Below are 16,364 nucleotides of genomic sequence, written 5' to 3' on the forward strand. Positions count from 1 at the left end.
TCTCGTATCTTGGTCCAATGTTACTTTTAAACTTATTTTCCACCGTGAAGTTGTGGCAAAAGAAGAGTAAGAGGAACACACAAGCCACGCAGTTCGTCGCACAAACATGTCTATAGCTGGCGAACAAAGACCTTAGATTCTTTGTAAGCATTATAATTTTCTGTATTAAAAAAATGAATTAGGCGCGTTGACACAACACATTAGACACAACACATGCAAATTAAATGTATTTACCACAAATTTAAAAATTGGATAAATGAACTTAAGATTAAGAAAAAGAAAATTTGAGTTTGTTTACCTTGTGATCTATACTCTTTTGTTGATTTCCACTTGAACTTTTTCACAGACTTTTATTTTCCCATCTTACACTTTGCAGTTAAAATTCCTGTAAATAAATAAAAAAGTTATTTAAACTATATAATTTATTAAAGGGCCAGAAGCATTCCAAAGTACTACAGATTAAATTTCACATTTAAAGCTTCAATGTAAGATATAAACAATGGAAATGATAAATTAAAGCTAAAACACATATCAAAGTACCTCAGAAATTTTATAGGGATTGAAAAAACATCAAAATTGGTGAAAATGTTGGAATAATATTTACCATATTTTTTTACATATTCTATGATGAAAGGTTCTAAAAAAAACTTATATATTAGTCAATTTTGAAAAGCAATAGTTTTCCTCGCTGGCCGCTACATACAAAATAAAAGCCAAATGTGAATTAACTATATTAATGTAAAATATGTAAGTAAAATTTAATTTTTGAAGTCGAAAAGAGCAATCGGTTGGCTGTCATTGATTGCCCTGAAACAAAGCAGTGTAATCTTAGTATCTTTAATATTATTAAATTGTTAAAAGCATACTTGATTGTTTAACAGAAAAATTAAATTATTTAGGATAAAAAAACATACAAACCTTGAATGATTCATTTAATTTAATCCATTCATAAAGTGTAAAGCAACAATTCATCATGAAATAGTCTTTTACAACTTTCATTGCTTTTGGATTTATGAATGCAAAACCTTAAATTCCGAAACAAAAATCCAAATTCAGTTGTCGTTTTCCAAGACAAGGCTCTTGTAACATACATTTTAGATTCTAAACCTGACAGTCTTGCACAGCTAATAAAACATTATTACTACACATTTATCAAAAAGCAAATTAAAGTATATATGTCACCACTATACACTTTATAGTATTTGTTTAACATATATGTTAGTAACTCGAAAGCCAAATACACGCAAAACCGGCTTTAACTGTAATGTATAACTTGTAAAAGTTCTAAGCATTTTCTCTGTTTGACGTTTCAATATCCCGCGTTCGTCACAGGCCAGTGCGTTGTTCAGCGGACCGAATCAATTTCAAATACCTTATAACTTTATTTATTGAATGAACTTTATATGTACACAGAAAATTGTTTTAAAACAAAAGATAATTACTATAATTAGTTAAATTATATCGTAAATAGAACACTTAATAAAGAATACTTACTGTTCGTCATATGTCAAACAATTTATTCTTGAAAAATATACAAGCTTCATGGCGATACAGCTTTTCTCTAGAAAAAATCCGTGCCGTAGATTGTTTTCATCGCGCGTATTTTTATTGCTGGCGCAATTTAAGTAGGTCATGGCGGCACAAAACCGCACAGCTTCGCTTTGTACTTTGATATAAAGCTATAGGCAAGCTACATTAATGAAATCATATATTGGATTTAATGGCGCGTTAAGCGCACTAACCCGTATATTTATTATTTTAACATAATGCCAAATAGGCCGAACAGATGTTAAGTTAGGAAACCATGATTTAAGTAATTTTGTTTATTGTGATCTGTTAGGCCATATATGTTAACTTGTTTAATATTTGACGAAATCGATAGACGCAATCGTACATAAAACAACCGCTCAGTGCTTTAAAATAACAATACCTCTCTCAACAGCGTCTCATAACATCAACATAAATGGCTTAAGCTATAACTTTGCAAGAATGTATCGAACTAAACATGTCTAACAACCAACGTGTTAAAATATCAAGTGTTTAAACGTCAACGTGTTTAAAATCGTTAATTGTGCTTAAAATCTCCCAATATTCGTTGTTAAACACGTCAAAATATCAGGTGTTTAGCATAAAATCGTTCAGGTGTTTAGAATTTAAACATCAAAATTCAAATTAAACACAAAGGTGTTTAAATTAGGTGTTTAAGTGTTTAGATTTTAAACGTGATTAGACCGTTTTGGTGTTCAAATTTAAACACCGTTCTGACAGTGTAGTGAAAGTTTGCAAAATTATAGCAAACCATAGGCGTTAAACCATTTTTAGTCATTTAAGAGAATGATAATATTTGATTTTCAAACACGTAAGCTGGTCAAAATTTATTAAAATAGCCATATGCATTATCTAAGTAAATTCTATTTATCAAATATATGTTTTGATCATTCCCCAAAATCTACGCCATATTTGAACCCCCTTCGCTTCAAAGCCATAAGTTATTATATTATTATACACAACTCATAATTGTGTGTAGATATGTTGGATTGGAGTAACATAATATACAGGTGCAAATAGCAAATATTCTCCAAATACGATGTTTCCAATATTCTCCAAATCGTATTTCATCGTATTGTCGCGGTAATACACAAAGAGGTAAGGCCGTGAATAAAGTTTCACCCACCGTACAATTAACGGAGGGAAGCATTTCGAGTAGGGATGTTCAAGGCAGAATATCGGCGACACTTTTATAATGCTTGCTTTAAATGCGGCGTCAGCATTTTTTCGGGCGACCAATTACTTCGCGATAAGCTTCGCCTAAGTGTCAAATAGGGTGTATTTACCGCCGCAAATTTAAATGCGAAATCTTGAGGCAGTCTACGCCTCTCTGTTAGCACCTGTTGTGCATCTTGCTCCAACCAGCATACCAACATCAGGCCTAAACATCTAGCAAAACTTTCGATTTAATAGTTTGCGTATTTGGCACATAATAGTGTTTTTCATATTGTTTGAAACGACAGATTTAAAGCCTGTTTTAACAGTGATTGCTCGGACCAAGCTATAAAATTACCTAGTAAAAGTTTGCAAAAGTATAGCAAACCATAGGCGTTAAACCATTTTGAGTCTTTAAGAGAATGATAATATTTGATTTTCAAACACGTAAGCTGGTCAAAATTTAATAAAATAGCCATATGCATTATCTAAGTAAATTCTATTTATCAAATATATGTTTTGATCATTCCCCAAATTCTACGCCATATTTGAACCCCTTTCGCATCAAAGGCATATTTTAAGTGGGGAAGTTTTCGGCCCATATCTGTTTTTGCTTGCAGAAACAAGTTAAGGAAAATAAAAAACAAAATATATAATATAAAGTACACAATACAAAATATTAAAAAAAAAAATTAAAAAATAAAAAAATTAAAATAAAGCAAAAATTTAAAATAAACACTAAGCCCTGAAAATATACCCCCTGACAAAATATACAACAACCGCACCCCCGTCTAGTCTTTTTTGGTTTCCTATGGTATGTTTCAGACCGATTTTTGTCCGAAGCTTTATAGAAAAAGTATACATTGTAGAACCTTCAAATTTTCAGACATGGCGAAAAGTGGTATGTAGAAGTTTATGAGGCTGCACCCCCAGGGGCCTTTGCTTGGGGGGTAAAAACCTAAAATATTGCGTTTTAGCACTTTGTAGCTAACGACTGCCATCTAGCAGCAGAAAAACTTTCATACAGAATTCGTTCATATTCGCTTGCTTTGTCCAGCTTGTGAAGTGACGAAGCGACTTACCACCTGCTGGGCTTTATTGTCCCGCGCGTGAGACTTTCATTGTGCGAAGTGGCACGTCCTAAACTGGGCTCGTGCGACTTGCATTTTAAAACGAGGCTTCTCTTTAGTAAAATTACTTAATGCTGTTAAGAAACAACTTATTTTACCGCCGCAAATTTAAATGCAAAATCTGGTGGCAACTCAAATCCAACATATCAACACCAGGCCTACACAACTTAAAATTGTGTGTTGATATGTTGGATTGGAGTAACATACTATACAGTAGAGATGTTCAAAGCAGAATATCGGCGAATCATTTATAATGCTTGCTTTCAATGCGGCGTTAGTTTTTTTTTGGGGGGTGACCAATTACTTCGCGATAATCTTCGCCTAATAATTAAGTGTCAATAGGGTGTATTTACCGCCGCAAGTTTAAATGCGAAATCTTAAGGCAGTCTACGCCTCTCTGTTAGCACCTGTCGTGCATCTTGCTCCAACCAGCATACTACCAACATCAGGCCTAAACATCTAGCAAAACTTTCGATTTAATAGTTTGCGTATTGAGAACATAATAGTGTTTTTCATATTGTTTAAAACTACAGATTTAAAGCCTGTTTTAACAGTGATTGCTCGGCCCAAACCATGGTAAAAAATTACCGAGTAAAAGTTTGCAAAAGTATAGCAAACCATAGGCGTTAAACCATTTTTAGTCTTTAAGAGAATAATAATATTTGCTTTTCAAACACGTAAGCTGGTCAAAATTTAATAAAATGACCATACGCATTATCTACGTAAATTCTATTTATCAAATATATGTTTCGATCATTCCCCAAATTCTACGCCATATTTGAACCCCTTTCGCATCAAAGGCATAAGTTAAGTGGGGAAGTTTTCGGTCCATATCTGTTTTTGCTTGCCGAAACAAGTTAAGGAAAATAAAAAACAAAATATATAATATAAAGTACACAATACAAATAATAAAAAAAAAAATAATAAATAAAATAAAATAAAAAAAATAAAATAAAGTAAAAATTGAAAATAAACACTAAGCCCTGAAAATATTCCCCCTGACAAAATATACAACAACCGCACCCCCGTCTAGTTTTTTTATGTTTTTTTTGGTTTGTTTCAGAACGTTTTTTGTCCAGAGTTTTACAGTAAAACTATAATTCGGAAAGACTTTAAATATCCAGACACGATGGAAGCTTATATGTAGATGACGTTTTAAGGGTTTAGAAGTCTATTTACCAATGGGCCTTCAGCTGGGGTGCAAATTGCAAACAAAATATGACACGAAATGTTCGGGCAGGAGACTTTTTTTATTAACAAGCCAACGAGTTTGCCTGCTGGTTGAATAAGGTGAAGTTGTTGTGTTTAGCCAAGCACAGCCCAGCGTGAACTTCACTGTGACAAAAAAGCCCCCGATGTTTCGCTTGACGAATATGTTTGCTGCTTGGTCGACAATCGGATACTTTTTTCGCTACTGCAGAGAATGAAATATGGAACTTTTCTGTTCATAGTTGTCAGCCCTAACTCGCCTGTATGTTGATTCAATTTATGTTAATTGGGTTTCGTACTTTCAACTATATGGCAGCATAAATATTTACGATTTGCTAAAAACTCAGTTTAAATATACCGAATGTAGTTTGCTGTAGAATACGTTTTGTTTGTCCTTATTATTTACGTTCAAAGTTAGTTTAAACCAGCTGTTCCCAAACCAGGGTCCGCGGACCAACTGGGTCTGTACAGCAGTTTCAGACGATCCGCAAGGAGAACTAGTCTTTAAGTTTTTCAATATTAGGCTTTAGCCAATGTCGTTAAACATTAGTCTATATTTAAACATTATCTGATCATTATTATCTTTAGTTATGCTTTATTATTCGATCATATAGCGTGTTTTATGGTGTCTCATGCGACATTATAAAGCATATATTAGTGTAGTAGCTGTTATCAGTAAATCGTTCGCATTAGTTAGGAAGGTGTTGCATTAAAGAATAGTGACTGCACTATATAGTGTGCTGCATGAAACATGGTTGAACTGGCCGCGAAATATCAAAATAATTGCAACGTGTTCACCAGGCATATTTATTTGCAAAGTTAGGAAACCGCTGGTCTAAACAGAAGCAATTTCTGTTCTTATATTTATTTCGAACGAATTGTTTTCTATAGTTATATTCAAACAGCAAAAACTTTATTTGCAAACCTTAAGTTAGGGCGTTGTAAGTTTTATACAATAAGTATGTAAACGCATAAAAAGACAGGTTTAGTCAAAGACATAAAAAGACAGGTTTAGTCAGGCGATAAACAAATGGTAGAACGAAAATTCGCAGACGGCGTGCAGATGTCTTTGGCAAATGATATTTTGTTTGTGTTAGTGCTGATTGGAGAGCGCAAATAAATAGTTAATATTAACCCTGTGTCAGAGGCGTAACCAGGTATTTTGCGCACGGACGCAAACTATAAAAAGCCTCATTTCGGCGCCCCTATACCTCGGCGCTTTGGGATATATGTACCTAACCGACTCCGTAGCTACGCCTCTGCCCTGGGTTATAATGCGGCAGTCAAGCACAACCCGACCTGTTCAGTTGGCGCTATAATTGAATGGGCGAGGCTTAGGTGTGGCTATTCAATCAGCCAGACGTTATTTAGATGACACCATGTGTGAATGAGGTTGTTGTGCACCAGCCGAGCACAACCGAATGTGAACTTTACCGTAACAAAGAAGAATAGGATATTTTGTATGGGCTTGTCGAGGGATGTATTTTCCTCTCGCTCGACCATCATGATATTTAGTTTCATCCGGCAGAGAATGAAATGAGAAAATGGTCTGTGGAAGACAGCTTTATATTTGCCAGCCCTAACCCGCCTGTAAAGTAATTCAGTTGTAGTTAAATTTAGTTCCGTAACCTCAGCTGAGAAATGAATGCATTTACGATTTGCGGTAAACTCGGTTTGAATATACTGATTGCAGAAACAAGTCAAGAGAAAGTACAACTCAATATAAACCGTAAAACGAATAAACCAAAGTGTAATATATAATATTACAAAGATTAACTTGGTAAATAACCCAATTTATAATGACCCAATTTTTTAACCACCCATGAAAATGAGGCCCTGAAAAATACACTCTGACAAAATATACAACAACCGCAACCACGTCTACTTTCATTTGGTCTTGTCTGCCTATGTGCTTTTTAGATAAAGGGTGAGAAAAATATATCAAAGCAAACGTCGGCCTAGAGTTCTAGACCTAGATAGCCTTTAGTTTATCGGGTTTTCATTTGAGTAAAAGTGAAAGTGAGCTGCTGTGAAAAAGTTTTTAAACTTGGTGTGTCTGAGTTTGAACTAGGAGCAGAAAGCGTCCGCTTGAATAGTTTATTTGAAGACGTTTATGATTGTTTTTTGTCGCCCTCAATAGACTAAACTTACTAAAGCGCGAAACAGGCGTTTTTTGACCATATTTTTTATTTGTTTTCTACGTGCTTTTTGGCGCACATTTCTTATGGAGTTGTTACAAATTGTAAAAGAACGTACTGAAACAGAAACCACATAAGTTTTGTGTTGTGACCAGGGAGTCGAACCGTTTGACTTTTCCGGTTCAGTTCCGGTTCGACCATTGTTATTTCAAAACCGGTTCATAAAGTTCCGGTTCAGATACAATATAAGTTGTGTTAAATCTAAAAATGTGGGTCGATAAATGTAGAGTACATTCTTTGAATTGTAAGTCATTTAAAATAAAAAAAATGCTACGTGACGTATTATAAACACCAAATCATTATTCAAATATCTGAAAAATAAAAAAATCCACGTTTTATTTAATCGATATTTATATTTTTTCATAAAATATCGAACATGGCGTAACTCGACTCTGTGTAATACAAGTTGTGACGTCATGCTGGAGTGAACCGCTTTCGTTCGGGTTCGGTTAAGGTTCAGGTTCTTTAAAACTTTTCGGCAAATTCCGGTTCGGCTCCTTAAAATCTTACAAAAACCGGTTCAAGTTCGGGAACATTTAAAAAAAATTGACTTAGAACCGGTTCATAAAGTTCTGGTTCGGTTATGGTTCGACTCCCTGGTTGTGACACAAACCAGTCGACTTATTTTTTAACAGCATAGGAGAATGTTCCGATTCTTTTCTGAAATATTTTATTTTTTTAATATTTTGACGCCCACTCGTTAAAAAGATTTAGACTAACATTTAGCGCCAGATCAAACGATAACCAATGCTTTCTTAAGATTTTTATAACGTCCCAAAATAGTGTTACCTTGTGACGTCACGTTACATATTTTTATCCGTATGATTTTTTGTCTAATAAAGCTCGAATAACCAAGACCCTAAACTTAACGCAATAGCTATACCAAAACTGAGTGCATCAAATTATTATAATTAACTTGCATTTGTTGGTGTTATAGCAAACTTAATAAATGTACCATTTCGCTGCGTGTCAGCTTTTGACTTGCTGCCTCCGCTTTAACTTCAAATTATGGAGTGCATACTACTAACGCATTACTTGAAATGTTACGCTATTAAGCAGCACATTTTTTATTAAATCTTATTCTTGCATCAAGAGTTTTTACAACTCGCACCTAATGCATTTTTCACTACAGAAAAAAATTATAATGCTTGTAAAGAATCGAAGGTGTTTGTTCGCCTGCAATAGTAATGTTACTAGGACGACCTGCATGGCTTGTGTTTTCCTCTTGCTCTTCTTTTGCTACAATTTCACGGTGGAAAATAAGTTTGAAAGTAACATTCGACCTAGTTACGAGAAACTTGAAGTTGACCCCGCACGTACTGTGCTGAATGATGTGCTTTTTACCGTTAAAACTTGCAAAAAAAATCATCGTTCAATTGGAAGACTGGAAATGATTCTCAACACTTGGTATAAAAAAGTTTCAAGAGATCAGGTATGCAATGGGTTACTCATACTTTTTATGCTGGAAATTGTACAGACTATTTATTGCAAACTTTATATGCAGATCTATTTTTTAACGGATGATTTTGATGAAGAATACCGACTAAAAACCAATGGTCGTTTGCACAGCACATCTTGCGGAAATACTTACAAAAGGTTCAAAAATTTACTTTTCCTGAGGGATTTTTAATAAATCGTGTTTTATTTAAATGCAGCCCCAGTTCTTTCAAAAATACACTTCAAGAAACAACATGTCTTTTAAATATTTTTTTTATTTTAAATACTCTCGTTTTCACTTTAATTTTTTAAATACATCTTGTTGTTGTTTAGAGTTGATTTGTGCTGCAAAACTGGTGCTGAGTTCGACTTGTTTCTTCCCACAAACAAAAAGTAGGTAACTCATCCTTTTAGTTCGAAATTTTCCGCAATGAGTCTTTATTTTGACTTATATAAACAATCTAATAAAAAAAGTATTTCAAAGCTATTCCTAAATTTATTCAGAAAACATAACTTGACTATTTTCGGTATTCGTCACAAAGGTGGTGGTGTCGCTTCGATGACGACAATTTTGTAAACCCCCAAATACTTTTGGAGGAACTCAACAAACATCACTGGAACGAGTCCGTTTACCTCGGTTGTAAAAGTATGGACCATTGGCAGGTAATAATTGATCTACATATGTGATGTCGTAAAATCTACAGGTGATGATATAAAACGAACTTCTTTATTTGTGTTTGGCACAACGCTTGCAAGCAGTGTTTTTTCAACCAGGGGTCAAGGATGCATCCTCAGGTTCCAGCGAATGTTGCGAACTGCGAACCGGCTGAATGTCATCCCGGCTAACAGCCACAGTCAGCCACACTAAAAAGCAGGAGCTGTCTCATGACTTGTACTTATGATGCAACAATTAAATTTTTAGACAAACAATCACACAAAAAAATTACTACAATTATAGCAATTAACTCAAAATGTAAAAGTGTTACGTGCGACCTTGACCATTGCACATTTGAAAAACCAAACAAACACGTGGGCTACTTGGATCTCAAAAATTAATGCATGGAATAAGATGCAAAAATCCATTGACACTAACCAGTAATGCTAACCAGTTTGCTGATCTCATAAAATTTCGCCACCGGTGCGAACCGGCTGAATCCCACCACTGAGCTGAACCGAATAATTTGAAAGAACCTGAACCTTAACCGAACCCGAACCTGTAAACAAAAGTGGTTCACTCCAGCATGAAGTCACAGATTGTATTTTACAGAGTCAAGTTACGCCATTTTCGAAATTTTATGAAAAAATATGAATAATAATAATTAAATAAACTTGTTATTTTATTTTTTAGATATTTTATTAATGAGTTGCTGATTTTTAATACGTTATGCAACTTAGATTAAATGACTTGCAATTCAAAGATTATTCTCTAGGCTATATTTATTGACCCACATTTTTAGATTTAACGCAACTTATATTGTATCCGAACCGGAACTTTATGAACCGGTTTTAAAATAACCAAGGTTAAACCGGAGTTGAACCGGAACTTTTAAAATGCTCGAAACCGAAACCGAAACTGAACGGGATTCCGAAAAAATCCTTGAACCCGAACCGAATCTGAATCGAAAAAGTCAAATTTCAACTCCCTGCTGAAAACTTACCAAACGTTTTATATGTGTGGCAATAACTCGTTGGGCACTAAACTGAATTAAAGCCGCGAAATGTATTAACTATTTGTATACATATTGTGAATTTTCTTTTTTTAATGGATTTAAATTACTTATTTTTTTGCTGAGATTTATATTAGTTATTATTGAACCATATAGCCTTTGTTATGATGTCACAATGTATCCTATTTTAATGCGTGTCATCAGCAACGAATCAGATTTTAACCTTTAGCAAGGACCAATTGTTATGGACGGTAAAAAACAAAACTATAATGAAGCGTAAATATTAAACAGGTTTAGTATTGCATTGGATCGCAATAGTACAAAGGAAACTCAGATTTTCTCTGTGGAAATATTGGCTGTAGTGGTATTAAGTCAGTAAAATTAAAGCAAGATTCAATTGCTAATTGAAAAAAACACTCCAGTCAAAAGATCGAAATAAGGAAAACATCAAAAATCAGGACTATAATACCTATAATAGCCGTAATACGGTCTAAATCAGAATAAGTCCTAAACCAGAAGCAGGCCTATACAACATTTTACCTACCCCAAACCACATCCCTAAGACCCTAAGTGCATTAGTTACTAACTCCGCCAATAGTTTCAACCCTAACCCATTTTGTAACCCAATCTATTACCCATCAATAACCCCAAACGGGGCCAAAATATCCGGTGCCAAAATAGCGGCGCCCTTACAGCGCTATTCAAATTAGGGCGCCTAAACGTCGACACCAAAACGACCGATGCCAGACCAATGATCCCCGATCGTCCCGTACCCCCTCCCATAGTTTCAGACGTTATTTTGGCTATGCGCCTTATTCCGATGAATTTAGGACTTATTCAGACAAACGATTACGTTTTCATTCTGCCATGTGTATTACTGTGTATTTGGCTTTATTATGTCGTTGGTCTTAATACTATTGCTTTACAGATTTTTGTGCTTTAGGTATTGTAGCTTTTTAGGTCTTATTGTGTGGTCCCCGGAAAAAAATTCCTGTTTATGAGAATAAGAAAGATTGTGGCATTTTTATTTGCATGGAAAACGAATTGCTTGATATAAGTTATTCCACAGTTCTTTTTTAAAGGTTTAATTTGGTACCTTAAATATTTCAGTTTGGGTAATGCTTTGAGCGTGAAGTATGGTTTTAAAATTGTTTTCTAACTGAAATAAACCGCGACAAAATATCCCTTAAAATTAAACCTTGTTAAATCAACTTTTACACATTGAATTTGATATAAACGTTTAAAAAAGGAAATTGCCAGGACATGATATGTCTACGGCTGTATCGAAAACTTAACCGTAATTTGGTATAGTTATTTGTAAGTTAGCGATCCCTTAAAAAATCCGATGTTGGTGTAGCATCGACATTACGATCTTAATTTAGTATTGCAGGTGGTGAAAGACGTGCTTGTAATCATGGAACTTGAAAACTGCGCTGCTGATAGTCGAATTATGTGTGATTCTACGACAATTAATCACACATTTTTCACGGTCTTGGTTTTTTTTTTTGGCCTGAAGTTAACATGTACACCGTGATTTCGCAGCTGGCGCCTGACAGGGTTGTCGACGACGCACGTGATCGTTTTGCTGGACGTATTTGGCTGTTTCTGATTAGTTCTATGACGTCATACTGTCACTGTTTTATGACGTCATTATTCATTAACGTCAGACGAAAAATAGGGGAATTCCATAAGTTGAAAATTCAGGACCCCCTTTTTGATTTTCTGGTTACGCCCGTGATTCCCCCCCTGGAAAATTTTCTGCGTGCGCCCCTGGATACGGCAATGGCTAAGGCGCTAAAATGATTAATTTACCCGTTCACTCCGATGCCTTTAACTCCTTGTTGGTACTTAATTGCCTTCCAACCCCTTTTTTACGTTACAGTGGAAGAATAATCGGTTCGAGTTTGGGACCGGAGGCGGGGGAGTATGTTTCACAAGGCCTCTCGCGCAAAAGATGCTTCCTTTTGTCGGGTGAGTTAGGCTTTTATCATTAATGTTTAGTTAGAAGTCTTTGAAGAATTTAATCACATATATGTCAGATCATTAACCTAATTTTGGTTATTATTGTCCTAATTTGGAATATTCTCTTATACGTTAGGTTTAAGTGTTTAGATTTAGGTTAATCATAACAAAAAAATGAATTAATTTCATTAAAACCCTCATATTAGGGACTAAAACTTCTAAATCGTAACAAACTGCCTTCAAAGCGAATTCAGATAAATTCCCTGCAACATTTACAATATGCCTGCTTATTTAAACGAATCTGTAGAATTGTAAAAATCAGGCAGGTTAATGACCATATATGCGATAGATATCTTTTCTATAGCAGTTCTTGCATAATTTATCAAATAGAAAAAAACACGTATTTTTCTCTTTGTTAGTAATGGGAAATTCGTCGACTTTTGTAGAGAGATTGATATGGGCGATGATGCCAATATTGGTTATATAATCACATATAAGCTTAAGGTTCCACTTGTTGAGTCTCATCGATTTTACCACCCTTATAAAAATCTGAGCTTATTGAACGCATCGACGTGGATGAATGCGGTGAGTTCAAAACAGCCTAAAATTAAACATCTGTGTATTTATGGTTTCTACCCGTAGAACATTGGTCGAGTTTCTAGTTATTACCTAATAACATTACGTCATAGGCTAATGTCGATAAACATTACTTAAAATAAAACTGCTGTGTTTAACCTTTTTTTCTGCAGTTTTATGGTAAAACATGCTATATTTTAACCTTTATTTATTTTGGCATTAACCTTCCTCCTTAAAACCACTTATACAACATTAACCTTTAACTATCCTTGTTAAAACCTGTATGCGCACCTTTTTTTACTAATTCATTTGAATTACAATATCGGTATCGATCCGCCTATCTTTTGTAATAAATTGAATTTTAAAAGCAATGTTGTGCTCAATAGAGGTGATAATGCAAACCTTTCTTTCGGGCAGGCGGTTATTTGCTACAGTGGCGAAAGCAAGCTGGACATTCCGCCGTCAAACAACACTTTTAGCTTGAAGAATGATCCGAGCAGATTTATCTCTGTTTACTGCTGGCAGCATTCTGACGATCCAATGTGTGCGTCTTTGAGGGAATGATCATTAGGCCTGACTGTTTCTTAGCTTTAATAGAAACTTGGTAAGCTTGCTTAGGAAAAAAAATACCGTGTACCTATTCATATATATACAATATACATATTGTAACCAGAGGTTTGGCCCAGACCACAACCCTACTAACTGTTGAGTTTGTAACATAACTAGAGCTGCAATGAAGTTAGAGCCTGTAATTAACAAAATAGTCAGATTTATAGTTTCCGATAATATCGGTAAGGAGCCGATACCCGATCAGGTCGTGATATACGGACCTACAGGGAGTGGCATGGATTGCACAACACTGTGTTCTACCCATTCACATAAGTTAAATTTGGCTGGATATAGAGAAGCCCGTTAATAGAGGTGTGTGCAATCCATTCCACTCTCTATAGGTCCCGTTGATAGATGATACTCAACGCCCGTTAAAATATACTACTCATCCACCCAATAAATTGGTAACCATCCTATGTTATTCCATTTTGTACGATTTACAATGTGCAGCTTTTACGAACTTGCTACTGTCAAGGCGAGTGTCCCGATTCCCGTGTCCGACTGCAAATTAACCGACTCAGTCGACTCCGGAGGCCTGCGTCTACAACTGAACTTTGGTTGTTCTATTTTTAGCACACGTGACTTTCTGCCTAATAATATATTGCAGTTCTATTTGTTCTATATTGCGTGTCTGTAATTTCGCGGTTGCTGCTTTCATATTGATAGTTACAAAAATCAGAAATTCGAGATGTAACTTTTGGTTGTATGACGCTTTTGTAAGCAAATCTTGAAGAAATATAGGCGGATCCAAATATATTTTGATTTTCGCAGTTTCTGGTGTGAGGCCACTTCAACTTTGGAGCCAGATGCAGGGAAAAAAATTAGACGCGAGAGCGATGTATTTTTTTAAGCTTCCGGTTGACACATGCCGCTAATCTATAAAACAAAATCTACTACGACATTTACTGTGCTATATTGAATTGATTTTCGTCGAGCAATCAGTAAATGAGTGATATACGTATTTTTTGGACTAAATCGTGCGTTAAAATAAAAAATTCTGTGTAGCCAGGATCGTTGAATATAGGCGAGGACAAAAAGTAATCATCAAAGTATATATAAAACCTATATTTCCTAGTCTATAAACAAAGCAAAAAATAAAAACGTAACTTACGGTTTTCTGAAATAGTGTTCTGCAATCAATAAATCTAGGTAAAACAAAGTAAAATCTCTAGTCAAGTTAAAAAAATAAATAATCAAACACTACTACATTTATATGGTATTCTTACTGTTAACAATATGTTCCAAAGAAACCGTGAATTGATTAAAATTGTTACAAGGGTTTTAGCCTCACTTTAAATCGTAAACAATGTGTTAAGTGATAACACTAAGGAAACCTACAATCGTCAATGCCACTGGTTCCATAATAAACGTACAGGAAGCCTATAGAGAACATGACCTTATTTATCTTAAGTACACCAATGCATGTCTAAACTACGGTAGGCTTTTTTATTGGCAACCTACTTAATATTAGCATTTCCCGATTTTGGCATGTCTTTTATATGTAAGGATTGTTTTAAATGTTGAATGAAATAATAAGCAAAATTTGCATTCTCACTGACCAGTGGTTCTTAACCAGGGTTCGATCGAACCCTTGTAATCGACGCAGCTGTTTCAAGGGTTCGGTGAGAACGTTCCCTGAAACATCAATGCTGTTATTTCAAGTTAAATTCGAATCTCTTTTATGTGCCAAGGTGTCACGTAACGTTATAAATTGAAAGTTTGGCCAATTAACCTTTATATCTGCAAGTTTATAATTTGATTATGCCCAGTTTCAGCTGCTAGGAGGAAGTAACGAATACTGAGTTTTGGCGTTCGACGAACGCTTGCAGCATAACGTAGGCGACAGCTTACCATAGGTTAAAAACCACTGGCACCATAGAGCACTAATGCTAGAGGCGACACTCGTAAATATCGGCAGATCGGTCACGCTTGGATGAACCGGGTAAGATTCGACCTTTCCAATGTCGCTTGATACAACAGTGGACGAAAAAAGTGAACATGACACACTGTTGCATTCCGGGGTGCAATTATACAAACCGATTAAAGTTTGTTAGGTCTTTGTTTGCGATAGGAAGATCAGATTTGGCAAAAAATGAAGAGGAAAAAGCGCACAGGACAAGCTTGCGTCATTTTACTTTGCAGTTTAGAGATCCTTGCCAAAATGACAAAATTAAACAAATGTTACATAAAAAAACGTAGGTTGCTGTTTTTCTGTATATAGGTGCTCGTTTTAAGAAAAAAATAATATATTCAGGGCGTCGATTTGTGAAGCCCATTTTGAAAAAGAGAAAATTATTGCACATGCAACAAGAAAAAGATTAGCGATTGGGGCACTTCCAACATTGCTCCTGCCTACAAAATCTCATTGCAATAAAGAAAAGGTAAATATATTTTGTAAGTGCATCTGAATGTTGTATTAGTGCTCTATACTGGCACTGACTTTACAAACCAATTATGATTTAAGGATTACAAAATGACCAATGGATTGGCGGTATTTTGTTTAGAAAAGTATAATTGGTCGCCCGAAAAAAAACTAACGCCGCATTGAAAGCAAGCATTATAAATGATTCGCCGATATTCTGCTTTGAACATCTCTACTGTATAGTATGTTACTCCAATCCAACATATCAACACACAATTTTAAGTTGTGTAGGCCTGGTGTTGATATGTTGGATTAGAGTTGCCACCAGATTTTGCATTTAAATTTGCGACGGTAAAATAAGTTGTTTCTTAACAGCATTAAGTAATTTTACTAAAGAGAAGCCTCGTTTTAAAATGCAAGTCGCACGAGCCCGCCTTTGATGCGAAAGGGGTTCAAAAATGGCGTAGATTTTGGGGAATGATCGAAACATATATTTGACATATAGAATTTA

The 16,364-nt window shown here is 35.1% G+C and overlaps 2 protein-coding genes across 3 annotated transcripts in view; one reads left to right on the top strand and one right to left on the bottom strand.

Annotated features, from left to right (window-relative positions):
- Window positions 1-16,364, bottom strand: part of LOC146164716 (beta-1,3-N-acetylglucosaminyltransferase manic fringe-like) — a 66,943-nt gene that overhangs the window by 20,139 nt on the left and 30,440 nt on the right. The gene's annotated exons all lie outside the window — the stretch shown is intronic.
- Window positions 7,368-14,485, top strand: LOC146164718 (beta-1,3-N-acetylglucosaminyltransferase radical fringe-like). Of its 2 annotated transcripts, none has more exons than XM_083382069.1 (8): window positions 7,368-8,672; window positions 8,745-8,836; window positions 9,011-9,070; window positions 9,220-9,340; window positions 12,227-12,315; window positions 12,726-12,891; window positions 13,300-13,486; window positions 13,942-14,254. In XM_083382069.1, the coding sequence occupies exons 1-7, from the start codon at window positions 8,355-8,357 to the stop codon at window positions 13,444-13,446; spliced, it is 993 nt and encodes a 330-aa protein (XP_083238195.1). In that variant the 5' UTR covers window positions 7,368-8,354; the 3' UTR covers window positions 13,447-13,486; window positions 13,942-14,254. The 2 variants fall into 2 exon arrangements, with proteins under 2 accessions (XP_083238195.1, XP_083238194.1); XM_083382068.1 differs by lacking the exon at window positions 13,942-14,254 and adding an exon at window positions 14,263-14,485 and having other exon boundaries at window positions 7,369-8,672.

The sequence above is a fragment of the Ascidiella aspersa genome, chromosome 2 (genome assembly GCF_963924565.1).
Source record: "Ascidiella aspersa chromosome 2, kaAscAspe10.2, whole genome shotgun sequence".
NCBI lineage: Eukaryota > Metazoa > Chordata > Ascidiacea > Phlebobranchia > Ascidiidae > Ascidiella > Ascidiella aspersa.

Excerpts from the sequence above, each read along its gene's own strand:
- LOC146164718 (XM_083382069.1), top strand. The coding sequence starts at position 8,355 with ATGCATTTTTCACTACAGAAAAAAATTATAATGCTTGTAAAGAATCGA. Across the intron at positions 9,341-12,226 it reads AAAGTATGGACCATTGGCAG|TGGAAGAATAATCGGTTCGA; the intron begins GTAATAATTGAT and ends TTTACGTTACAG. Across the intron at positions 12,316-12,725 it reads AAGATGCTTCCTTTTGTCGG|TAATGGGAAATTCGTCGACT; the intron begins GTGAGTTAGGCT and ends TCTCTTTGTTAG.